The sequence below is a fragment of the Copadichromis virginalis genome, linkage group LG16 (assembly GCF_057382275.1).
Source record: "Copadichromis virginalis isolate Kocher_CV1m ecotype Utaka linkage group LG16, C_Virginalis_male_GT1.1, whole genome shotgun sequence".
NCBI lineage: Eukaryota > Metazoa > Chordata > Actinopteri > Cichliformes > Cichlidae > Copadichromis > Copadichromis virginalis.
Genome location: NC_140633.1, coordinates 27,945,417 through 27,973,007, shown reverse-complemented (window position 1 = coordinate 27,973,007; position 27,591 = coordinate 27,945,417). Strand labels below are relative to the sequence as shown.

General features: G+C 39.3%; 1 protein-coding gene across 3 annotated transcripts; it reads left to right on the top strand.

Annotated features, from left to right (window-relative positions):
* Positions 1 to 2,037: 2,037 nt before the first annotated feature.
* Positions 2,038 to 27,591, top strand: vwc2l (von Willebrand factor C domain containing 2 like). 3 transcript variants are annotated; one of them, XM_085434263.1, is made up of 5 exons: positions 2,038 to 2,775; positions 3,866 to 4,375; positions 8,516 to 8,614; positions 16,840 to 16,969; positions 23,875 to 27,591. In XM_085434263.1, the coding sequence occupies exons 2-5, from the start codon at positions 3,968 to 3,970 to the stop codon at positions 24,024 to 24,026; spliced, it is 789 nt and encodes a 262-aa protein (XP_085290389.1). In that variant the 5' UTR covers positions 2,038 to 2,775; positions 3,866 to 3,967; the 3' UTR covers positions 24,027 to 27,591. The 3 variants fall into 3 exon arrangements, with proteins under 3 accessions (XP_085290389.1, XP_085290388.1, XP_085290390.1); XM_085434262.1 differs by having other exon boundaries at positions 2,038 to 3,063; XM_085434264.1 differs by lacking the exon at positions 8,516 to 8,614 and having other exon boundaries at positions 2,040 to 3,063.

The following is a 27,591-nucleotide window of genomic DNA, read 5'->3' as shown; positions in this document are numbered from 1 at the left end:
TGTGATTAGTGAATACTTAATGAAGAGAGCCAGCGTGGGATGGTGAGCTAAACTAGGTTCACCTCATCCGAGGAAGAAGTGTCCTTGCATCTTCATACCTCATATAGTCACATACATAAACATAGACACCGTTTTTTTTTCTAAACATATGTGAACAAGCAAACACTTAAACCTCTTTTGAAAAGAACCTTAAATTTAAAAGATGACTTTGTTGTACAAATATGAAACATAATATTGATATATTTTTGAGATCAGTTTTGCAACTACCGCACCTGAAAATTCATAAATTCATAAAAATGAACACCTTCAATGGGTGAAAGGTAGAATCTTCCATGCATAAAGCTTTCTTGCTTCAACCCATGACATCTAGGGTCTGGTGTTCTCTTTGCTATTAAAATATTTGTTTTGCTCGTGTCACAATCCCAAGATTGTGATCCCAATGCACTTTATATTGTTAGGTAAAGACCCTAGAATAACACAGGAAAAGTAGAAATCCACAAAAAACAAGGCCAATTTCTCCAGGACTGTCTGAACAAGAACCCCCAAAAAATGCATCACGTGATCTGCAGGTAAGTCATGCAACCGCTCATGAAAGAGCATGTGTCTACAATCAGAAAAACACAGCAGACATTTGACCTTCATGCCAGCAAGAAGCCTTTGCTGACCAAAAAGAGCACAAGAGGAAAACAAACGTTTTTAGTCTATGAGCGAGCCATATGTGGTCTGAACAGACAAACCAAAGCCAGAGTTGTTCGACCACAGGACCCCTGGATATGTTTGGCACAGTTTTTCAGAGAAATACCATATACTAACTCTGAATCATGGTTGTGGATATGTTAGAGTTTTGGATGGCTTTGCTGCCTTGGGGACAGGGCAGCTTATAGTCACTGATTCAGCGATTAATTCTGCATCATATCAAAAAGTGCTTCAAGATAATGTGAAGCCATCTGTCCAAGAGTAGAAGTTGGACAGGAAATGGAGCTTTTAGTGTGATAATAATCCTTAGCACTGCAGCAGATCCATTAAGGAATGAATCAAAATGAAAAAATAAAGGGTTATGGAATGGCCCAGGCAAGAAAAAAACTGATTTGAATCCATGTGAAATGTTGCTGGGGAATATCTGAAATTGGCAAGAAAATCATCAAATATAGTGCAACTGAAAGGATTTTGCATGGTGGAGTCGCCAGAAATTTCAGCAGGCCGATGTCAGAGACTGGTGGACAATTATGCAAAATACCTACAAGAAGTTATTTCAGCTTAAAGAGGGGCAGTACTAGCTACTGTGGCCAAGGATATACCTACTTTTTCCTCAAAAGAATATTCTATCTAGCAATATTTTTTCTTGAATAAATATTTGAAATGTCAAAAAGACAGTGTGAAATGTTTACTTGTACAAATATGTCATGGCGTATATTTGCACATGACTTTGTGCCAAGTAAACACCTAAACATACATGCAGATGTCATGTAGGTTATGAAACCTGCAGTTAAAGTTAATGCGTGAAAATATATCTGCAGCAGTATCAGTCAAAAGTTTCTGTTATGTATAGTTAAATGCATTCTGTGAATTAGCCTGATCCCATTAGATTTGACCTTCCATGATGTCTGCGGCAGATGTAAATCTATAGTTAAATTTGAAGAACACAAGTTTTTGACAGTCTCACTCACCCTGAGGCCTAACAAGTATTAATTACTCTAAAAAAAAATGCATGTCCATTACTCAGAAATGACCATAAATGCATAGTACTTTGCAGCTGACAAGGTGTTTATGGGTCTTTGTGGGAATGTCTAATTAAGTGCTGGTCTTCTAGCTCTTAGTCCTCTACCCTTAGACTGACTGTAGTCGGGCAGTGGCCCCTATAGGCTACCATTTGTAAAACAAAGCTGGTGTTGCTCTGCAAAGCCGTACTGTACTTTTCAGTTAATGTGGTGTTTGGGGGTGGGGGGTGCTGAGAAGTCAGACTCCCTTTTGCAGTGCACCATTGAATACAAATAGGTCTCCGTAAACTGCGCTAGAAATGAGTGACTCAGAGAAACATGCTGCGGGTCATGTGTGAAGACACTGTCACGCGCTGGCACACTCGCGCACGCATGGAGACACATATTCACAGGCGTATAATGAGGCAGGCGTGCACATAGGCGCACTCGTTTACAGACAGGGGGAAGGCTCGCACACATATTTAACTGATCTAGCATACCTCCTCAATTTACCAGCTGCTCCTGTCAGAACCAGTCTTGACTAATGACCACCTATTTGATCGTTTTACTTCGTCCCAGCCTTTAACCCTTGCAGTAATGCAGTCATACTTGTCCTCGGATCGTGGGAGGTGAGTGTTGTTGTGACTGTGGTTGGCAGAGGGGATTGGGGGGGCGCTCTGCTCTGCTCGGCGCAGGACGCAGAAGATAGTCGCTCTCCAAGGTGCTGAAAGTCGGAGCGCTCCCTCGTCAGTCTCGCCTGCTGATGATGAACGTGACCTCGGCCACAAATTCAAAAAATGACTGGCTTCAGCCGCGAATGGGTCGATTTTTTATACTCTTTAACTTCTACCCATGTGGATTTTTTATTTTCCGCACAACTGCTGGATGTATACACACATGTGCAACAAGACTGGCTGCTGCTTTCTAATATTCACCTCCATCGTGGGGAAATACTGAATTGACTCCGGATTCTCAGGGAACGCTATAGAGGATTTCTCGAGCAGTTTCTTTTTTAGTCTCTCTTTCTCTGTCTGTAACGCATGCAGTTGGACTTGAACTGCGAAATTGTCTCGAAAAGGTGAGTCCAATGAGGATAATCATGAAGAAGACCTACTTTTACGCGGATGTCTTTTTCTCTGCAAGGGGGGAAAGGGGAGCAAACCTCCAAAAGGCTGTTGTTTAGTTGCTTTTAAGCACATCATCACGACAAGAGGGCGGATTACAGTATCTCGTGGAGACTGGTGATTTCACCCTGTGGATAGAGTGAAGTTTCCAATAGGCAAGGCGACTATTTGTAATCTGTCTCCGCTCTCTGTATTGGGGATCCTACCTTCACACTTAGTGGATATCAGTCTTATTCAAAGCGGTGAGTGAGTTAGAGCTGTCGCTTAATACGCATCATAGAGATATTTATCTTCAGCTATATATTCCCCAACTGTCTGGATTGTCGATGTGTGTGTTTCCCCTTCCAAACGGTTGACGCATTCTGGGTTAAATCATTGCGCATTTCTCAATATTTGCATGTGTCTGCATGGAACATGGTTAATATAATAAGAGGTGGTTGCAAGAAACCCAGAGACGGAGAAGCCATTACTATCATTACTGACCTGGGGGAGAATTGAAAGCGTTAATGCTACCTGTTGTCTCTGAAGCCTCTCATAAAGTTTCAAATTGTAATATCTGATTCGGTTTTATTTAATGGGGAGAAGACGACCGTGGGGAGCTCACTCCACCCACTTTAGACAATCAGTGTTATAACCCTTCCCTCTGTTGATGGTCGTAGCTGTTGCTGTGATTTTGAAAGAGGAGAATAATTTGCATCTAATGCACCACCACCACCACACTAACGCATATAGACTGCATGCTTCTTATGTTAGCAAATGTATTTCTATTTGTTTTCACCATCCGTGGCTTTAGCTTTATGTGTAAGATATTTTCTTTTGTGACAGAGCAATGATAAAGAATTCCGAATGATCTCTATTGAAACATTGGTGCTGCATATGTGCACCGTAAATAAAAGATACCCATACACAGGCCTAAGCCAAACAAAAAAGAGAAAAAAAAGGGGAGGAAAGTATTTAAAAGGTGATTTTGGTTTGTAAGGATGTGCAAACCAGCAGCTGGGGAGTCATCATCCATCATGTCATCTTCTATTTTTTCCACTGCAGCTCATTTCCTTACGTGATGGTGGTGATAATGAAGCCCTGGACAGATCCGGTGAGGATACAGAGAGGCTAAGGATGACATCCACACAGCCGTTTTGAACGTGGATGTCAATGCCGCGGCAAAGGATGGGCCTTCTCCTCTTGACTGCCTTCGTCCCCCTGTTGGCCCTGAGCGCTGTGTCACCGGCCACGGTGGGTAACCCCGAGGATTACGCCGCAGACGAGGCGGAGCGGACCGTCGGTGAGAACATTGTGTTTGATGACTACCGGGGCAAGGGATGCGTGGATGACAGCGGCTTCGTCTACAAACTCGGGGAACGTTTCTATCCGGGACACTCGAACTGCCCGTGCGTGTGCACAGAGGACGGGCCTGTGTGCGACCAACCCGAGTGCCCGAAACTGCATCCAAAGTGCACCAAAGTGGAACACAATGGATGCTGCCCTGAGTGCAAAGAGGTGAAAAACTTTTGCGAGTACCGAGGGAAAACCTATAAAATTCTGGAAGAATTCAAGGTAAGCAATGAGTTAGAAGATTATAATTCAGCCTTTAAAAAAAAACATCTGTTTACCAGAATCCACTAGAAAAACTCTAGCACTGAACATGAATATTCCACCAACAATCACCACTCTGCATCTTATTTATCTTTATTAAAAACTAACTGATGCTCAAGACTCTAATCCATCTTTCCAGTTCATTTGGTGAAACACAATCAAGTCACACGCAAGTGTAGATGTTATTAAAACAAAACAGGTGTGTGACAATCATATGCATTCACAGCAACACCTCTATGGTCGTGGTAAACTGACAAGTCACTTCAAACATAATGTAAAAACCACCATGTCTCATATTTTCTTTCCTTTTTAGTCTGTTAACTTGTTGACAGCAATCATCTTTGATCACATTTACTGATGAAAATAAAATGGTAAATGGTAAATGGCCTGTATTTATATAGCGCCTTACTAGTCCCTAAGGACCCCAAAGCGCTTTACATATCCAGTCATCCACCCATTCACACACACATTCACACACTGGTGATGGCAAGCTACATTGTAGCCACAGCCACCCTGGGGCGCACTGACAGAGGCGAGGCTGCTGGACACTGGCGCCACCGGGCCCTCTGACCACCACCAGTAGGCAACGGGTGAAGTGTCTTGCCCAAGGACACAACGACCGAGACTGTCCAAGCCAGGGCTCGAACCGGCAACCTTCCGATTACAAGACGAACTCCCAACTCTTGAGCCACGATCGAAAATAACAAAACGTAACACAGCAGTGGTGCAGATGTGATCAGGTGGGGCTGTTAGGGTTCGAATTAGTGAGGCTTTGTATTTGGGTTTAGATCAGTCCTTGGCATAATGTGAAAGTAAGCTCAAAATGTGTTTATTGGCCAAGGGCACCAAGATGGCTGCCACCCAGAGTGATATCATCCTTCTGCTTGCTTCATCAACTGAACATTCATCCAGCATTACCAAACTGACAGATGCCATAACAATATTTTAATACTGTGATTTGTGGACACTGAGTCATCACTGGCAGCTCCAGCTTCCCTGTGTCTGTTGAAAAAAAAGGTTTCTACCTATCAGACCAGTGTCTCAGTGGTTGTTACAGAGCATGACAGTACTGCCTGATTATAAATGACACTGGGAGCATGACAACTACAGTCTGTGTTTAAATTGTTGCTGCCCATGAGGAAACCTCCTCATTCACATTTCTCACAACTGGATTGAGGCAGTAAGTGACTGAAATATAATATGACATGTCATAGCCAAAACAAGGGTATAGCTCTGTGGTTAATCATAGCATTTGTTCATGTCTGTGCAAATGTATCAGCTACCAGTTAAGATAAGTGCATCCATTGCGGTTGTCAGACAAATGCCTCCAATGGTAAACTGAATTTTTGCGGGCTCCACTTTAGTGACATAAATTAGCTTTTGAATGATGCAATCGATCAAAAATTCCATTTTTTTTGTCGCTTTACATAATAGCTGTAAATTTATCCCATTATGGAGTTACCAGTTACACAGTAGAAACTAATGTTAGAGGTATGTTCTCATCATCATCAGTAACATGAAAAAGTTTCTCTCAATTTTGTGAACATCTGCCGAAGATGTGAAATAAGACCAAACTAGATAGGCTATTTATTATAACAGATGTACTTGGAAGATAATTCCTGCAGTAAGATTCTTTTTTTCAAAACCAACTACCACCATTTGCAGATCAAAAAATCAGAAGACATTAGAAGAAAAAGCCTGCAATAGCTCCTTAGACAAGGATTCGTGTATTCAGATAGGATTTATGACCCCAGCAAATATCTGTTTGACCGGGCCACAGCTGGGGAAACACAAGTTGTTGGTTACCCTCTTAAAGACACATAAAAGGTACTCAAGAGCTAAATGAATAATTGAAAATAGCCTTTCAAAAGCTCAAAAGCATCTTCAAAGCTAACTTTGTCAGTTGTAGTTTGCAGGAGTGGGTGGACTACATGTGTGTGCGTGTGTGTGCTTATACAGTCCAATAAGTCTGACTATTTCTCATAAGGTTTCCTTTGCAGGGTTAAAAAAAATATTGATCTTATGCTGTCAAATATGCAGTGAAATGCACAATATCTATGTATCATTAAAACTGTTTTCTAAGATGAAGACTGCATTTGAAAAATGTAAAATATCACACAAAATAAATTTTGTGCATAGCTTTAATTATGCTTTTTGGTAACTTAAAGAAAGTGAATCCAGGTGTGCACACAACATAGAATATCACATTATGAAGTGTTTATATCTATAATAGCTCTGTAGGTCTGTTTTAGGTATTTGACCCGGTTAAGTACCAGATGATCATCTTTTTGTATTTATAGCAACTTCTAGTGAATATAGTCACTACGGCATATTTCCTTTTGTCTTCCTTTTTTGCTTGCTGTCCAAAACTCCAAGACAACAGGAGGTGTTTTAGTGTAGTTTTATAACAGCTTCAAGGTAAAACAAACAAAGCTTCCTGTAATGTCAGAACATTTTGCATAAGAAAATAATTAGCATGCCACTTGAACGGAAAGAAAAAAAAACTGAAGCATACACGGGGCTAAAGAGTGAGTTAAGCAAAGCAGGTGTGTAGACAGGCCATCATAATTAACTTTTCTGCTACAGTTTCTCTGGAAATGCATTTTTTTGGGGGGGCAATCACAAGAAATCAAACAGCACAAGGAGGGAAAAATAGTGTGCTAATGTTTATTCATCAGTTTTTAATGTAAAACCTTTTAGCGGCTGTGGGATTCATCTGCATTATCAGCTAGAGGTGCAAAGAGGCATTGCATTGGAGTTTATGCCTTTGTTCAGAACTGTTACAATGCATCTCTATTAGGTGCCATTCTGTCAACAAATCTGTCAACAATATTGATATACAAATATCCATTCAAAGATTTTAAATATTCAGGTGTTCTCTCGCCATTGTAAACAGAATGACATTAAGATTTCAAATGTTAAAATTAAAAAAAAAATGATACTGAAAAAATTGAAAAATGTTTTGCATTAGTAGGCAACAACAACTCTTGGTGGCATGAAAGTGACATAGTGTTCCCATTAGCAAGGGGTGTGAGAGATTAGCCTATTTGAAACCCATGTACTTAATCTGTAATGATTGGTGTGTTTGCACGTCAGACACAATCAAGCTCCTGCAGCCCCACAGATTTCTGTGATTTTGTAAGGGCTACTTTAAGGGCAAAAGCTTCGCAGTCTGATGTAACATTGATCTATCAATAGTGCATTGAGGAGCAAGAGAAGGGAAGGACATTTCAACATTACTTCAAGGTGAAGAACAAAATCATTTGTTTTTATAGAATTTCTCAGTAGAAATTGCACTATGGTTCATAATGATCATCTTTTTTTAAAAACAATCCATGCCCACACAAGTAGCAGTGTCTTAGTCCAAATTGTGAAAGTTGAGTTTCTTCAGTAAAGACATGAAAGCCTCAGAACCCCACAGTGTTAAAGGAAATCAAAGGCCGTCAGTGTCTGATATGCAGACCCATGTTTAAAGATGCCGACAGGTTAACCTTTGGTTTGGGCTTTGTTGGCATTTCATTTGAGGTGATTGTGTTGCATTGTGTAGAGGTGTGCATTTATATTCAGTAGCAGATGATGGAGAAGAGAAGAGAGAAGAGTCAGTATTTTGGGAAAATAACAAGAGAGATGTGGGCTGTTTAGAGCTTCTGGGAAACTGGGATGTCTGGCTATGAAGAACTGTTTTTGGCATCCACCAACACTTCATATTTCCACTTTCCTTATGCTGAAAACCTCATTATACTGTAGGCTGATCATTAAGTATATTGCACCTAATGTATGCAATCATGATCATGCAAGTAGTATTGGGCATTCCTTCAACACAAAGCAGCTGACTCCAGCGAAATGTCAGCCTGTCATTTGTGAATCTAATGCTGGCATAACTCGTGCATCAGCAAATTGACAAATAGGTCCAAACTACATTTCCCACTACAGCTCATCCACTTAAAAGTTTTTGCTTGTAGCAACAAAGAATTTAATACTAATACTGTTGATTCAGCTTTAAATTCTTTGTAAAAGTAGATGCAGTAATTTCCAATATCTTGTTTTATTGCCATGTGAGTGAGTCATGCCACTCAACCATAGTAGGTGTTTCACCTACAGGGTTTTCCATCTGATGAGGAAGGGACCAGTCCACCCAGCATGGCTGCCGGTGTGCCTCTGGCCTCAGCGCAGCTGCAATCAAGAACCAGGAGGTATAGGGTGAGTTCAGATCCCAGATCTTCAGGCTAGTGCTGGGATGTGAACTCAGATGTGAAGAATCCCATCCATGCTTCTTATGACCACCCTCACCCCTAGGGAAGGGATGCAGATTTGACAAAGGTGGGAGGGCTCTAATATGTTCAGTAACAAAGGTACACACAGTGCAAATCAGCCGTCAGATCTTGAATAAGTTCTCATTTAAAGGCAAACAATCTAAATTTGTGACTAATAGCCTTAATGCTTGAGTTCTGCTCACCTTTCACTTTATCCGCATGAGACAAGTACTATTCAGTGGAGTGCAATTAAGCCCTGTACTAGATTTAAATGTTGAGGAAATCTCATAAATGAATTACTCCAATCAATGTAAATCAAACACTGTGGTTGGATTTTTTTCACGTCTCTGTTTTTGGTAACTTTGATTTATTATATCTGTACTTTTCTATCACTGCAGTGATGTGGCGAAGTCACAGAAGTATTCTGTGAAAACATGTCTGCAGACAATTATAATAATTTGTTTACAATTGTACACACACACACACACACACACAGACTGAGCTGCCCACACAACCACAGTAAGTTGTTGTGTTTTTAACATACCTATGTGAGAAAACATCCATAAAAGCTGTTAAAATTATTGCTCAAATTGATTTTCTTATCCAATTTGCTGGAGGCAACAATAGTCGCAATTAGGGGAAAAAATTGTTAAGTGCAAACAATTTGCCCGGAGAGAATGTCAAACACATTTTTATGGTTTTGACATATTTGCACTTGCAGAATTGATGTGCAAGTGTTAGTACTGCATGTTTTCCATCCTCATCCTCAAGTCCTTTCTGTCTATTCTCTGTGTTATTTGACCACTGGTAAAACATTGTTTTGACTTGAACAACAGAGCATGCAGTTTGACTGTCAACTCATTCCTGTCACTGCTTTTAACAGCATGAGTATATTTCCTGTGACCCTGTCGTCCAGTCTCAGAGTATTTTGCATTGCCATTTTGCCCTGCTGAAGGTTACCTGACTATTCATTGCTTCCCTGCCCTGTCTCTGTTTGTCTCAGTGTGCGAATTAAAAGCATGGCAATCGATTGACTCAAATAGCCAGCCAGAAAGATGGGGACAACAGGCGTCTTTTCTTCACCAAAACATCTGGCAGCAAGTCTAAATTCGGTACTAGTGCTCCATTTTCTTTTGTAAGTCTGGGCTTAGGCATGACTGATCCTCTTCACGGTAGACCTCACACAAAAGGACGCATTGAAAGCACCAGGCATGGCTGAATACATTGAAGGATTCTCAGCAATGTGTCAAAGGTGCATGAAGAAGTTTTCTTTTCCAATTGCATTTTTAATATACTTTTTCCCGTAAAGCATCTGAACTAGCAGGCTGCATTACAGGCCAATCTGGCAGATTAACCTACAGAGAAATACCACTTTCAAATTAATTTATTTTAAAGGTCAGTTGTGATAGTGAATAAAAACTGCTGTCTCTCATAGCCACAATCTCCAGTCTGTACTTTAATACAACTTGTTACATCTAGAAACACCTAGGGATTACATACATGCACATATATTATAGTAAGAACCCAATTTCCTCTTCTGTGTCAGTTTTTGGATGATTTCTTGTTCAAAAATATTTATTTGCATTCGTGTCGCATTTGTACCTACCCACTCATGTTATCCATTGTTTTTATTATACATGATTTCATGCAAGTTTCTGTCTGAATGGATTTGAAGTAGCTCCTCTACAGCATCTACTCTGGTATCTGTACCAACTGAGCTTTTTCAGCAATTAAGAATGAGTCCACTTTTATTTCTGCCTGCTCAAGCTCTGCTGCATTCTGGTTGCAGTTCCTCCCATCTTATCAGTGACGTTAAAGGAGGAGAAAACAATGGCATTTATCAGGACTCCTGCTTGTAACTTCCACTTTCATTTTAGCATATCATGCAACAACCACCCACATTGACCTGAGAGACAAATTATGTGAAAGACATTGTTGGAAAAAGTAGATAAAGTTTTTATGTGCCACAGTGGAAACGCTGTTGAATCCACTTTTCAGGCTCACAGCTTCATTTCAGGATTAGCTAGTGCTACAATCAAGTCTATAACTGTGAAACATAAGGTTCTCCCCAGGGTTTATCCCTAAAGCTTTATTGTTTCGTTGTGAAAATGTATCATATTACGTTATATCTAAATTGATTATCTAAATGGATCTGTTCTCATTGTAAAATGCACAATTAGATTCATATGTTTTGTTTTGGTTAAGATTGGATTTGGGGGGGTTTTTTGGTCAATGATAATGAAAAAAAATCTATCAGTTAAGATTTGGTTTTTCATACTTGGATAAAAAATCATTTACAGTCTGTGACTGCAAAAATGTTGCATTTCCTCCCTTGAGATGTTCTGCCTGGCCTTTGCTGCTTGTTCTTGGTTCTTTCTCCCTCCAGGTTTGTCTTCAGTAACTGAAAGGCATGCTCTATTAGGTTGGGATCAGGTGACAGGCTTTATCGTTGAAGAATACCCCATTTCTTTGAGAAAGCTCCTAGGCTGCCTGTGGAGGATGTTTTAGGTCAAAAGCCAAATGCTGCTAAAAATGTTCTATTTGTTTTGTAGCATTTGGCTGAATCTGAGCAGAAAGTAAAGCCCTGTTAACTTCAAGATTCATCCTACTATCAGTACTTCTATCAGCAGTCACATCATCAATAAACAGTAGTGGCCCAGTTCTGGTGGCAGCCATAGATGTGCATACGATGCTATAACTTTACTTCTACCAGATAAAGTGGTATGGTACTGCTGTTTCTCATCCTTGTGCATACTTTTCTATTCCTATCATTCCGGTAAAAGTTAATCTTGACTTCATCCAGAGACCTTTTTTTTGTCAGAAATGTGAAGGCTCTGTCAGAAGTGTCCAAGACACAGACGAATCTGGCCTTCATGTTCTTTACACCACATTGTAAACCTAGAATATTTATGTGTCTCTTGAAGTTTTAGACAACGATGCACCTACCTGCCTGATAGTGTTCTTGCTTGGCCAAATGTTGTAAAGGATTTTTCCTTAACAAAAAAAAGTGGACTTCGGTGCTGTTGAGCTGGTCAGTGCATTCCTTCATTTTAAGAATTTCAGAGCATGGCCACATCTAAAGATTTTGATCTGTCTAATAAGTAGAGGTCGGTGGATTGATGCAATATCAATAGTATTGGTATTGAATTGATGTTTGTTTCTAAACTCTAAGCTCAGCAGATTTTTTTTTTTTTTTTGGAAATGAAAAATATGCCTCAAACATGCACTATGAAAAATGCCTGAACATTTTTGTGTTGACTGTCACATCTATTTCATTTATAGCCTGTGGCACATTTAAACAACAGAAGATGACCTAAAGTGCTTTAGAGAATATCACATTTAAATTCCAGCTCTCTGAAAAAACCCAGTTTAAAAACACTTGAAATACTGAAAAGTTGGGATTTTTTTGTTGTTGTTGTTGTATTAACTAATTATTGTGGCAAGTAATCCCAATCATAGTAATCACAAATTTGTACAGAATATGCAAATTATTGATGATTCATTTTATAAATCATGATACACTGCTCTCCTCTACATAAGGCGCCTTTGCAGGTCAAAAGCATCAGTATTAGTATTCTTAGCTGCAATGCTAGCCCAATTTACTTGGTATCAGATCAATACCAAAATTTGCAGTATCGCACAACACTACTAATGGCTTATTTTGGTTTTTCAGTCTAATGATGACCTTTACTTCTATTGGCATCTCTTTGCATGTCATATTGAGAATTCCAGTGGATAGATGCAAGTTTAACACTCAGAACAAACTCTTTAATCGGTTTAACTTGTCATGGAATAACGAGGGAACAGGCTTCACCTGGACTTGAAACTGCTTGTCCATCAACTGATTCAATACTTTTGCACCTGGGGGACTACAGTGGGGGAAATATGTTTTGATGCTGTGCTGAATTTGTAAATTCCCTCACTTACAAAGAAAGGAACAGCCTATTTTACACAGTAGTTTCATTTTAATGGAGAGACAGAATATTGTATAGAAAAAACATAAATTATGTTATGAACTGATTTGCATGTCATTACTTGAAAGTACTTGAAGTAATTGATCCCCTAAACCCAGCCAGAATTTTGGCTCACAGATTGCCTGTGATCCCATAGATTACAGTCAATCAGGCAGTTTATCAGTTACAGATACTACCGATCTCAATACTTTATGTGTATAAAGCACATTGCAAGTTGTCCACAGAATCACTTAATTTTCTATCCACACAACAAATTTCTTTCAATCTAACATCTCCACCACTGTGAGCAAGACCAAAGAGCTGCCAAAGGATCTCAGGGACAAAACTGCAGACCAGAACAAGGCTAGCATGAAATACAAAACCATCTGCAAGAAGCTTGATGAGAAGGTGACAACTGCTGGTGCAGTTATTTGGAAATGGAAGAAATGTAAAATGGCCAACATCTGGAGCTTGTGCAAGATCTCGGCTCCTGGGGTGAAGATAATCATGAGAAAGATGATGGATCAGGCCAACACAGTAGGAGCTTCTTCATGATTTGAAGGCAGTTAGGACCACAGTAGCCAAGAACTCCATTGGTAACACACTGGTCCCATTGCTCAAGAAGGCACTTTTTTGTGTTTGCCAGTGAACATTTAAATGATTAAGAGAAGGCTTGGGAGAAAGTGCTGTGGTCAGATAAAACCAAAATCTAGCTATCTGGCATCAACTCGATCCACCGTGTTTGGAGGAAGAGAAATGCTGAGTATAAAGAAAAGAAGACCATCCCCATACAGACATTATGGGCCTTTGGGCCTGTTTTTCTGCTAAGGATACAGGATGACTTAAACATATTGAGGGACTAATGGACAGAATCGTGGACCATGACTCAAAACATACAAGGCACACAAGGCTACAAAAGAGTGTCTAAGGAAGAAGTGCATCAGATTCATGGAGTCTCCAGACCTCAATCCTATTTAAAATCTGTGGTGAGTGAACCTGGTGACCAAGTACAAGAGATGTCTTACCCCTGTGCTGGCAGGGAAGGTTTATCCATCAAGTACTAAGTCATGTATTGTTTGGAGATTAAGCACTAATTTCACTCAATGACCTGGAAATCATTTTATAACCTCTTTTGTTTTTTTTCTGCATTATTGGTTAATATTCTGTCTCTCCATTAAAATGAAATCACCATAAACTCATTGAATTAAAGTAAGAAAATCTGCGCTTCAGTTGCATCCAGATATAAAATCCGCACTAGTGCTTTACAGAGGCAAAGTTAGAATAATGGTGTCGGTGTCCAAATAAATATGAACACAACTGCATACTGTACGCAAAGCAAGTAATTTACATAATTAATGACTTCAATGAGTGCGGTCAGATTAAGAGCATTCTTTTGTATGGCACTTAAATTGAGTTATAAAATCACTAAAACATGATAATGTCATAGTTTTCATTTTAGTAACCAAAATATTTATTTGAGCAAGAGAGAATTTTACTTCCTCTTATAATGTATATCATCATATTTTACTTTTTGTTTGTTTGTTTCTTTTCACTGGAATTCTACTCAAACAATTTTTATCCTGCGTGTTGTCTCTGGGTACTTGGAGACACAGTTCTGCATGTTAATTAGTGATTCTAAATATACTGTAGCTGTGGATGTGAACATAAATGGTTGTCTGCATCTCTTTGTTAGCTTTGTAATGGACTGTTTATTGTGCTCCTCACCCAGTGTCAGCTGGCAAAGGCTCGAGTCATCAGCAGCCCTAGTTAGATAAACAGTTTAAAACAAAGGATGGATAGATATCATGTCAGCTGGATTCTGTAGGCCTCATTAAATTTCAGTATGCGATGGTGCAAAGCTATATATTCACACAGGACAGCACAATGCCATGATGTATAAATAGATGCAAAACACTATAATATGGTGATCTTTTTTTCAAGATCTAAACACTTTTGGCAGTACACTATAGCTGAGTACATCTGCAGAAGCGCTGCCATGTTCCTGTTTTTATATTTACTCTGTATTTTGAATGTGGTTATCTGTGCCCACAAACTTGAGCATCAGTTTGGTTTTATATGCCAGATATGTCAGAAGTTTAGATCTTTGCTTGATGTCTTGGGACTTTCTTTCAAAAGCATCCCATCATTTATTTTTAGTCTGATCATTTGAGCTAGTTTGATAAGTTTATTCAAGGGGTTTTAACATTTTCTGGGCCATGTTTATGCGCCACATCCACGCATAATATTCATTTGGAATATTCTCTTCTAAACATTGTAATAAACCCATGGAATGTAGTTCATTATTGCAAACGAATCTCGCTTTAATATCCCCAATGAAACATATTACCCAATATAATCTTGATTTAACCTAAGCTTCTTCTGTTGCCAGTGTTTTTGCATTTTTATTCAAGTCGTAAATGTGATGGACTACAGAGCTACATCGGCGTTAAATATTTAATCAGTCTTCTCATAGTAATATGTTAGAGATAAAGACTTTGTTATTTGTCATGATTTACAGCTTTATTCTTATATTGCAAATGCATATAAGAAATTAGTGATGATTTTCATCTACATTCATCAGAATTACAGCATATGTAATGCAAAGTTATCAGATGTTCTATCGTGAGGAGAGAAAGTTTAATAAGAGGAAGTAACATTTTAGATTTATTTATTTTGCATTGATTCAGAGAACTTTTTCTACATGGTCTTGGGAATACCTACAATCAGTAACTGGATTGTATTTATTTTGCACAGTTTCCCCTATATCTCTTAATGTGCATGCTGACTCCCATAAACTTCAATAAAAACAAAAGGAGTTTTGACACTTTGATTATGTGTCACTTAATGCGATCTGCCCAGAAGAGATGGTAAAAGTAACACATATACATCTTGAAATACCTTAGCCCTTTCACCTGTCTCTGCACAAAAACAAACTGTGGAGCCGCTGTTGTCGTGGCTATAAATCCATATATTTTGGGAACAAATGCAGCTCAGTTATTTGATGACACAGTTCCAAAGTACTACATTAATCATTTAAAGAAATCAGAAAAAAATGAATGACTTAAGCGCAGGCATGAACTGGTTAGCTTAGCATACTATAAAAAATGGAAAAAGTCCTTCCAAAGAAAATAAAACGTACCTATTATATTAACCTACACTGTAAATTTTCCATTGTATAGAGACATCCCATTAAGCAAACCCACACCAGTGGGAAAAACGATGTATAAATAGACAGCTGTGGATCTCCTTTTTTTAATGAATGAAAGTTAATTATATTTGCTGGAAAAAAGAAAAAAAATATTGCAAGTTGGAATGCAACACTTGACCAACAGGGTAAAGACCCATGAACTAATCGTTTAAAAGCTGCCACCACAGAGTTCACAGGAAATTCTGTGGTAGCATTTGTTATGAATTAAAATTATTGACTGCTGCAATAAGTGAAATTTTATCCTTCAAATGAATAAATCATGAAGATTAGAATCATAATGTGAAGCTTACTGTTTATGTTGCACTGGCTGCTGTCCACATAGATCAGCTTTCCCACCAAAAAAGTTAAGACCGCAAAAGGGGTTATCAAATATGAAATATTATTACTGTCTAAGCCCGACACCAAACTGCTGATACAGCAGTGCAGAGACACACTCAAAGGCTGTTTACTATGATGAGCAAAAAGAAAATATAATATGATGAACAGCTGACCTTTTGTGATTTGGAAACAGTTTGTATTTTTCCACTCCATGAAATTGCATTACAGTTCATTTTCCGGTCAAGAGACTTTGTAAAGATAGAGTCAAGTATGAGGCAGCTGCACAGGAAGCTGCATAGTAGCTACTGATTTACATGTTGCAGAGGTGGTGAGATAAGTCTCTGAACTGTTTCCTGAGGCAGGCCACAGCAGAATGCAGCAAACATTAAATATCATGAACATTACCTTATAGACTCCCTTAGTTATTTCTAGAGATTTTGTTGTAAGCCAGCAGTAGTATAGGCTGTTTTTGTTAAGGCAAAAGTACCCTAATAAAACTGGGGATGTGAATAATTTATTAACCTGTGTCTTTGTTTATCACAACACTTTTTTTTCACGCATCTGAAACTATTAAGAATGTGCATATGAGAAAAACACAAGCATGCATGGACATGCACACACACATACACACAAGGTGAAAGCTACTGAGTCATCTAACCCAGATTCCCTGTCTCTTTCCTCCTCTGCCCACAGCCGTCACCCTGTGAGTGGTGCCGCTGCGAACCAAATAATGAAGTGCATTGTGTGGTGTCCGATTGCGCCGTCCCAGAGTGTGTCAACCCTGTGTACGAGCCAGAGCAATGCTGCCCCATCTGTAAAAACGGTAAACACTCATCTCCTCTGGAAGTCAATTCAGATTCCTTAGAAGTCATTAAATTTTCATTAAACCAATGACAGCAAGTTTATCGGTGGTATCACCATTTGATGGCCGTGCCTTTAGATCAGGATGAGGATGTAATTGATGTTTTATGAATTAAAATTATTACCTTGGGCCCGTTGGACACTAATGAGCAGTACTAGTTTTAATTATAAATGACACACTAAGCAGAGTAAACATTAGCCCATTGATTAAAGGGATGGTAGGAGGGACTAATGGGTCCTCAGAGAGCCTTTTATTTCCCAGTGCCCTGGAGCCCTTGTCACACACAACCAATCCCTAAATTAGAATTATAGGATTCCAATGGTTCATTGACTATTTACAAGGCGAGGTGAGAGATTTCCCTTTGCCAGCACCAGTCCCGAGGGACAGATGGAGCTTTATGAGTAAAGTACAGTAAGTGCACTTTTGCAGTGTGAACCTGGCGTAATATCAAATTCAAAGTCTAAACTTGACGTTGCATTCACTAAACAAAATGTTTTTGCATTCTTGTTGAACTTAAATGACTAACTAATGAAAAAAGAAAGTGTATATGTAGATATGTATATATTTAACTGCTGCTTACCTACAGGTTAAAAGTAAAGGGAATAACTTAGTTGGAGGCAGTTGCTAAATGCCCGCAGTGGCACAACTACAAACATTTTCTTCCTTGTATTTTTTATTTCTCACCATTGCTTGTTTTCTTCTGTTTCAACACATAAACACACACACACACACACACACACACACACACACACACACACACACACACACACACACACACACACACACACACACACACACAATAACAAGGCTACAGAAGCTGCTAGGAGAGAACTAATCCAGGCTGACAGGGCACAGTGACACCCTTGGCATTTCAGTGGTAGGCCTGCTGTTTCTAGGTTACCCAAGGGTTCCTCGTCAGGCTCTGGTACCAGATAAATCTTTACGGGAGTGGATAGCTGAGGGCTGTGAAGAGAGGACAATGAACGAACGCTATTTAGCTCTCATTTTTGGCCAAGGGACAATGAAAAGCAGACACCCAAATGTCCTCAGTTCAGTTACATATAGTCAGAGAGACAGATATTTGTGTTTTTCTTTACCCATTACAGGTTTTAGTTTTAAATAAAAATACAGTTATAGAAATCATTGCACTTCAAACAGGGGCAAAAATTGTGCAACTAGAATGTGCAGTTAGGTTCATCACAGTGGAATTTATTGAAGTGAAGTGCAAACTTTCAGCCTTAATTCAAGGGATTTTACATAAGTATTGCAATAACTGGTTAGGAATTACAGCCATTTTAATACATAATCAACCCCCCATTTTTAATTGGAACAATTCACTAACCAGCAGTTTCATGGCCAGGTGAGTCCTGCCCCCTTGTTGCTTCATGGCAGTTAAAGAATACTTATTATCTGAAGCTGATTTAAAGCATTTGATTTTAATTTTATAGCTTTTCCCCACTATATTTAAATACCAGCCCCAAATAAATATCAGTACAATTGAAGGAGGCTAACATTAGACTGAAAAACCAAAATAAACCTATCAGAGAAAGACAGAGATAGAAAGAGCAAAACCGTTAGGAGGGTCCAAATCACCAATCTGATAAATTATTAGACATAAATGAACTCACTGGCCAGCTCAGCAACACCAAAAGGCCTGAAAGACCACACAGAAGACATTTGTAGTGTATGATCACACAATTATTTATGTGGTTAAGAAAGAACAACACAACACAAGATCACAAGATCATTGTCAAGGTGTACAAGTTTAACTTATACTAAAATTATCGCAAGAGAAAAGCATGGAGAGAAACAGCTAATGATCTGAAGCCGACCACATCATCTGTCAAACATGGTGGGGGGCAATGTTATGGCATGAACCCATATGGCTGCCATTAGAACCAGGAGACAAGCATTTATTGATAATGTCACTGCTGATTGAAGCACAATTAATTCTGAAGTGTACAGGACTATACTCTGCTCAGATAATAAATAATAATTGGACAAATAATAATTGGACAACACTTTATAGTACAAATGGATAATTATCCAAAGCAAACTGCAAAAGCAATCCAATCGTTTTCTCAAAGCAAAGGAGTCTGGTATTTTATCAGTCACGTGATCACATCCAATCAGTCACAATCCAATAGCCCATGTTATTCAGTTGTTAAATGCATAACTGAAAGAGACCTATAAACAAGTAGCATCTAAAAGCATTTGAGGTAAAAGTCCACAGCACATAACATCAAACGCACAGACTCTATATCTTTATGTGGTTGGCATTTAAATCTAGCATTAAGCAGGGAGGTCTACAGGTCATCATAGTTCAACTGTAATCTGGTTTACCAAAGGTCGTATGTGATCATCATCTCTTTTACTTTGTAGCGCTGCTTGCTGACTTAGAATGCAAATTATATTTAAAGGATGCGTGAAGTAAATATCAGTGAGACTAAACTGTGATGATATGAGCCCATTCACAGCAACAGTTTGAACTCTCAGTTAGACATACTTTGAAGCAGCAGTAAGCAGAAAGCAGCATATTTAATAAGATGTTGACATCATCAGAATATATAATGTGCTGGGTCATAGAAGCAGGTCCTGACCTCATCTGATAGACATGTTATCCCAGCTGAAGCCACTTAGCTGTAACACTTTTAAGTTTAGATCAACAAGCCAGCTTTGTTTTAATTGAGTAGTTATTATAATTAGATAGTTGCTATGCTTATGGCTGTATGACGTTCTAGGTATAATGTTTATCTATACAAGTTAGACTGGATGACAACCGGTCGTTGTGTAAACAAATGCTAATTACCACTAAAGACAAAGTACATCTGAGAACAATAGGTCATATGAACAGGACTAAAGCATGACTGCTGTGCCTGGAAGGCATTATTGTCTTCCAGCAAGCCATATAATTGTAAGCTGACTAATGGCTCTAGGATTTTGGACAGACAGGTCATGTTGACTGTAGGCAGGGCTGAATCTGATTACCTTGAAAGTTCCTTGGTTACTAAATACAGATCCCGTGGAATTGTAATAATATTAAATTGATCCACTGGAATATCACAAAAACATGATGTGACTCCAAAATGAAAAACTGGAAACACTGCACCTTTTTCTCTTTAAACATAAAGAATCAGTGTTAATAAAATGCATTTTGCAAGTTCAGCATTTGCTGTCAAATTACATTCCCTTTAGAAACATGTCTACAATATCCAGCTTTTTGTTGTGTTATTTATTTATTTATCTTTATTGCTGCTCTCTTTTTTCTTTAATCCAAACATTATGTAGAGGGCTTTGGTCTTATAATACAAAAAGGATTTTATCTTTTTTATATAGGTTTACTTTATTGTGGCATAAATGATTAGGAGAGGCATAATTATAATATTTTATGAATGCAATCAATACTAAATAATACTCTTCTTAATAATCTGACAGTGTGAGATTTATATGGGAACCGCTTTAATCTCTATAAAAACAATCTTCTTACTGAACAAGCAAAACTCTCCAGGTAAATGCTTGTGTAAGTATACTACAGTAGCTTGTCATGGTAAAGCTTTGGGTTAACTTTGTGTATATAACCTGCACATCCTGCTAAAATACTTTAAAGGGAAGAAAGTCACAGAAAGCGCAGTGAGAACATTTTCTTTAAACTGTACTCAAATGCTTGAAAGTACTTGAAAACAATTCTCTCTGTTATCTATCAACATGTTTACATTCACCACTTTTTACCTCCCTCAGAGATTTAGAAGGTAAATGGAAATTAATACTGAACAGATATACATTTGAAAGGTTTATTTAAATTAATAATGTAATTACAATGTAACACTAAGGTTACATAAAAAACAAACCATCTCAACAGTCTCTGAAAATGAGTAATGCTTATTTCACAGATTACAAGACAACTGAATTTAATTAAAGGGCTTTATACAATTCCTAATACAATTTTGTGCCTAAAATGAGCTGCCTAAATTACTAGTTTGAGTTCTGACTGTATCTCCATACACCACATTTACAATTCCAGCTCAGGTAAAAGGTCCAGATTAACTTATTCTAGTGAAAGAAAGCTTTTAGGGTTGCTTTGTAAACAGAATTGTGCAGCGATGACCTAATTGCCAGTGGCTAAAATGTTACTGAGGAATATTTGACTCATTTAGTCCAATTAGTCACTGACTCAGTGTCTTAACTATATTTCAGACTTTAAAAAAAGCAACTTTGAACTAAACTGATATGACCTTGATAACTGGATGTCTTTCAGCTCACAAATCAGCAAATCAGTGCTTATGGTTGCCAAACTTTTGTCAGAGCTTTCTATTATTAGGCTGTAGCTTTTCAGCTTGGCATCTTTTTGGTGTTCCTTCCTGAAAACACCAGCAGAGAGGAAGAGGCAGCACAATAGAATAGTAGGCCAGTGGCAGTGCTCATTTCTGAGCTCCGCATTCATTGAGCCCATCTGATTCAGCTCTAATCTTTATCATGAATTATATAGGCTACTGTAAATTAATCAGGGAATATGTAATTATGTAATTCTCAAAAAGAAATGAGTAGTATCCTGAAAATGGCTAATGGTTCCTCAGTATAACAAGATTAAACCAACTACAGATCTGCCACTCCTTATCTGTCAGAATGCTGTCATTGTGGTCTTTTAACAGACATATCATAGAGGAGCAGTGCCATGGAGCTGGATACGGTTCAGGAACATATTCGCTTTGACATATTCTCTCAACAAGCTGCAGTTTACATTGTAATCCTTAGGCAGTAGTCAGAGAAAGTATGATGTGCTGAGACAGTTTTGACACAGGACAAACATTTTCTGACTTCACCAGATTTTATTGGCCACGAATTGATCACATGCTCGGACGAGTGACCGCACGCCCTTCACATGGTGACAGGAAGCTCAGACTGTGTCCTTGCGTCTCCCTATCTATCGGGCTATAAACAATCACACTTGGCAGCAGCACGGGTCACCCTCCTCCCTCATCAACCTCTGCCGAGTTTGTCCCGTGACCTGTGCCAGCTGTCCAGAGGCAGATCGTTGCGAGTTAAGACTTGGCAAGTGCTCTCTACGTCTAAGATCAGATCCCATGCTCTTTTCCTTTTTTTTTCTCTTTCTTTCTTTCTTTTTTAAAATAGAGCATAGGACCCATCTATGCTAAGGCAAAGGATGGGGGTAGCAGGTAGCCAGCAGCTCCCTTTGTCAATGTCGTGGAAATTTATGGCTTCCTGCATCTTTTATTTCTCGTACAAGCACTAGCTGGAATTAAACCTAATTCCTTCGATGCATAAAGCAAGAATTTGTAAAATATTGGGAGTTGTCCCTCTGTAGACCATTCCAGCATTTTTACCCTTGATTTAAGGTTAAACTCATGCTCTTGAAGATTTAAAAAGTCAGTGTTCCCTGTGCCATGCTGCGAGTCAGCGTGACGTTTTAAATATTTAACCACAATCCTGATCTTTAGCTAACCTTAATCTAATGCCCTGAGTTACTTTTCCATAAAGCATTAACAAGCCTTTTTAAAAAAAAATGGAAAACAGAGGTGTTACTAATAATATTACCGATGGCCACATTGTTCCTGAAAGCCGTGACAGTGAGACGATGAGCCAGCATGCACAAATGCAGGACCTTGAAATTGAAGCTGATAAATGAAATTCACTCTTTATTTTTTTTATTACTGATACCTGTGCTTGTGTGTTTAAATGTAGGTGTGAAAAAGGCTCAAATTGTGTGACAGGTGAGAAATTCTACAGTGTACCAGAAATGTACCTCTGATCTTTAGGTTGACTATCTTGACACATTTACATTGCTATCATTAAGCTACCAGACCCTAAATCATATTCACAGGACACCAAGATGTTTCGTGAATATCAAGCGTGAAAGCTACTGTGTCTTCAAGAGTTATGGGACATATGAGTTTTTATGACTGCTCGTAGAGGAGTCTTGAATCTGGCAGGTTTTACTGAGCCGAACACTGAGAGCGATCCAAAGTCACCGTCACACCAATTGAGCTGCTGATTGCTTCATTTTAAATGATTAAAACTAGGATGAACTCATGGCACCTTCTGGCTCTCCTGTCTCTAGAGGTAGAGAAAGAGATGCACTACCTCCAATATCTCTGAGGCAAAGAGAAAAACAAATTAGATGTAATAATTTCAGGTGGTAATACAGATAAATCTTACAAATGTAATACCGTTCTTTGGCGTCCTGGAAAACAGATCCTAAAATTTACCCAGGATAATCTGTCTATCTGGTGAGATTATTAGAAACGCCGATGTAAGGTGTTCTAGTCGTACACAGCACGTTTTAGAATTAAAGGAATCCTATCAACATCCACACAAGTAAATCCTACAGTGTTTAACGGATAAATCAAATGTCAAAATTAATCTGAGTTCTTTATTGGTTTGACAGTCAGCGTGTGTGAATGCGTGGAATGAAACTGTGTAAGGAGTTCTGTGGCCTTTTCATACAGACCGAAGTGATTAACACCATCCTCCCTACTGCCTCTAAAAGCAGCTTTCTCTCTCTTCCTCTGTCTCTCTGTACTCCAGCCTCTCTGTACTGCCAAGCCAGCGCCTGGCAGGCTTCTCTGCTTGCGGCGCATTAGGATGCAAAGCGCTCCATGTCGAGGGAGAAGGAGAGACTAACAAAAGCGCTTTAGTGTTGCAAAAACAAGCCCATCGGTGCATGCCCGTGAAAAGATCTGTACGTCTGCTCTGACTCCCCTAACTCCCTGCAGCTCTCTGCATCACTCCACCACCCCACTGCAAAGAGAAGCTCTCAGGAGAGACACATCCATTTCTTGTCGTTCTCATTCCCTTTTCTTCTGTCTCTCTCTCCCCTTCCTTTCCTTCCCTCCCTTCCCATGCGGCAGGTCCAAATTGCTTTGCTGGAACGACGATCATCCCGGCTGGAATTGAAGTAAAGGTGGACGACTGCACCATCTGCCGCTGCCACAACGGAGACTGGTGGAAGCCGGCGCAGTGCTTGCGGCGAGAATGCCTCAACGGCCAGTCATTGTCATAGACGGACTCCTACGGGGATGGTAGAAAAGCTCAGGCAAGGCTCTGCCTACTGTGCCATTTTGTATGATTGACAGGGCAGGAGCACAATTCCTATAAATCCTGAGACAGCATACAGTAGGATCGAAGAGGTGATCTCGCAGGCTTCACACAAATGTAGCCAGCGAGAAGAAGATGGAACTTGTCTCAGTTGTTTCCACACTCTTGCTTGACTTGCTGCTCTCACACACACACACAAAAAAGTTTCTTAGCTCCCTCAACTCTTTCCTAACCATCGGCAATGTTGAATTGCTCAAATTGATTTCTGTACGTATGTCATCAGCTTGTTGTGCGTGCCAGTCACAATCACACAGGTGTTCCAGCAGAACAAACCGTAAGCACACTTAGCAGCGCTTCTTTTCGCATACAAGGATTAGCACTGATGAAAACACGGCAAAGATGTGCTTGAGTTACACGACTTCACTCTAAGAGCTTGTTTACAAGATGTGCATCACACATAAATGTCTGCCTCTTCATGAGACTTTATCGCTGCGGCAGGAGCTCGCTCCTAACATACATGATGCAACGTGCAACTGTCATATACCATTAACAGCTATGGAACCTCAAAGGCTGACTTTATTGATCAACACACCATGGTTTTGAGTCATGTCTCACAGGCAGGATAGGTTAGTACCACCTGGAGCAGTGGGGGAATGAAATGTAGCTTTTCAAAGAAGAAAAAAAAACCTGCATCCCCAAGAAGAGCCATGCTGCATCAATCCCCCCCCAAAGAAAAAGAAACAACAACTTTGGGCAACCCTTTTCAGTTCAATTGGCTTTATTGTTTTCTCTCAGAGGTCCATATCCTCCAAAATATTCCCACTAAGTAACTGCTTGAACTTGTTATCAAAGCAATTTGCGAGCCAGTAGCAGCCTGCTTTAATTTTCCTTAATCAAGGACTATTCTGTGATAAATCATCCAGCTGGGTGCTTGGCGCTGCTGCAGCCTGCATGCTGGGCACATCCAGTGAGAACCAACAGACAAAAGGCGGGAACGTACATATGTCTAAGTGTTTTTAAGCAGCATTCACGAGCATATTGTTCATTTGAGTATGCACAAGCGCGGCAATCATAAACAAACTCGGGCATAGCATGATGCACACAGTTAAATTATATCGCTCGTTTAGCTCATGTAATCCATTTTCAGTTCCTACTCTTCTCGATATGTTGAAATGGCTCAGGCGGTGCGGTGGAGCCACAGCCATGGCGATAACATAAAGACAAGCTAATGTATTGCTTTGACATTTTTTTTCATATCAGAGTGGTCCTCAAGCAGTCCAGTCTGAAAGAAGAAAAACAAAAAGCACCCAAGCAGTGCCCAACACACGATGTTTTTGAAATGATAAATACAAGTCATTAATTCAAAGGTGAATTTCCGTAAGCTAATGCCATTCATCACTAGAATTTTTTCCATTTCCAGAAAATCCGTTCCCGTTAACCTTTTAGACCCTATTCCTGGGCGGTGATGGATGAGCTGCTTAATAGCAGCTCCCAGCACTCTGTAATGAGACAGAAATGAACATAGGATAAAGACCAATGACTAAAGAGGTGCATTGCCTTAAAAGGAACTAAAACTAATTTTAGAGGAATCTCATAGTCTGCAGAGTTGCTGGTTGCAGCATATGGGTGATGAAGAAATCTCAGAGTCGGAAGATCTGCAAGGCTCAGTCTTAGGTGGAACAAAGGAGCTTGGTTCATTTTTATCAGCAAGTTACAGTGATGTAGTATGTTTCAGACGACCTAATCTATCTGGTCTGAGGTCTGAAGGCTCATAAAACAAAAATGACATGAATGGTTTATCAGTCACAGCCTCAGTGCTTCACACATTTTAGAATTATTAAACGAGCTTCATTCATCTTAATTAAGTTAAATGCCACATCATTTTTCAGCCTATACATGCATCCCCCCAAAAATGAGAGTTGCTCGGATATTTTGGGTCGCAACAAAGAAAGACTAAAGTGAACGTGCCAGCTGACAAGGCTCAAAGGCATTGCTGCCACCACAGATGCCTTATTGCTACTGTTCCAGATAAGATTCACAAAGCATGGCCTTTGGCATCATACAGTATGAACAGCCGACTGCTTCAAGTGCTACTTTGTTTCACTTCTGTGTGCAGTGGTTACTGCTCTGTTTTACCCCAAACTATTTATTGTCTTATCCTACGACATTCCAGAAACAGTCAGCAAGGTGAATAAAAGAACAAGGACGAGTGCAGTTCAATCACAGCTAAAAGTGCAGAACTGAACCCAGAGATGGCTCTAAAAATATACCGTCACTTGATAGTGGTAAAAAGAGAAGCTCAAGGAAGAAACTAAAGAAGGAACAAGATCTCTGTAGAAAAGTGACATTGTAAGTCATTGTACTGGTTGTTCTAATACGGATTCCTCCAATGCTTCTTATCAAACTAAACTGGGTGAGCAGCGGCTGCTCATTTTTATGATGTTTCAAGCTGCTTTCATCACCTGAGTTTGAAAGTTGGAACAAAGAGAGTGAAAGGGTTGTCAACAAAAAGCTGAAAAGTTAAAAGGTGTGATCCAGAGTGCTAGTGAAAAGAGGGCATGGGAGATATGACATCAAATAGAAAATCATGCATTCGAAGTTGGTCGTAAAGTTAAAGAAAAACCGTGAAAGAATTTAGTTTCACTGCACCAGAGCTCGCAAGCAGAAATGTGCTAGCGCATACTTTGCATTTTAAATAACAAGCACGATGGATTTGAAACCACACAGATCATCCCAAAATCTTGCCTATGTTGTCATTTGAAAGAATAGGCTGTCTGCTAAAAACACAAAGTGGTACTGAGGCACACATCCACTCTACACTGCACGTGAGAGTGGCATCCCAGGCAAACCAGACGCAATTACATTTCCCCTTCCAAACACATGAAGCTGCAAGGTTTCCAGGACAGATTAGCTGCACACTGTCTTTCTTCATCTCCTGCCAAGAAACTTGAGTCTCTATGTATGTCTGTGAAGGTTTATTCAAATGACCCCAATGTCTCCTCCCTCTTGTCATTAAAACCCACAGGCTTGTACATGGGCATTTTTGTAAAGGTGCATCATTTGCTTTTTTCCATGAGACACCGACTTACTGTAGCTGGAAACAATGAAAGATTGTTTTATCTATAATTTTTTTCCCCATTTGTAATTTTTTTTCAGCAACAAAACTGTTACATGAAGTGTGCCTGAAAAACAACACAAAGTATCGGTAGAGAAAGAGAGAAACACTGTTATTATACAATCAACTGTATTATTTTTTTTGGTGCACCGAGGGTCTGTTCACGTGGGGCTCAAATATGGGATAGTACAATTTCTATAACAAATTGTAATTTTATGTTTAAATAAAGTTGATTGTATGTGAATTCATGCTCACTCGGGTTCACCCTAAACGGCAAAGCAAAGAGTCCAGTTTTCAAAAAGTCAAACAACCCTTGGTGCTCCACATGTTGTACATATGTAAATATCTTCAAACATAATTAATGTGTTTCCTGAAATCTGAGGTGGAGTTTAAAAAAAAAAGAAAAAAAGGAAAA

Coding starts and splice junctions, on each gene's coding strand:
- vwc2l (XM_085434263.1), top strand. CDS start 3,968: ATGTCAATGCCGCGGCAAAGGATGGGCCTTCTCCTCTTGACTGCCTTC. Junction 8,615..16,839: donor CAAGAACCAGGAGGTATAGG/GTGAGTTCAGAT, acceptor CTCTGCCCACAG/CCGTCACCCTGTGAGTGGTG. Junction 16,970..23,874: donor CTGCCCCATCTGTAAAAACG/GTAAACACTCAT, acceptor CCCATGCGGCAG/GTCCAAATTGCTTTGCTGGA.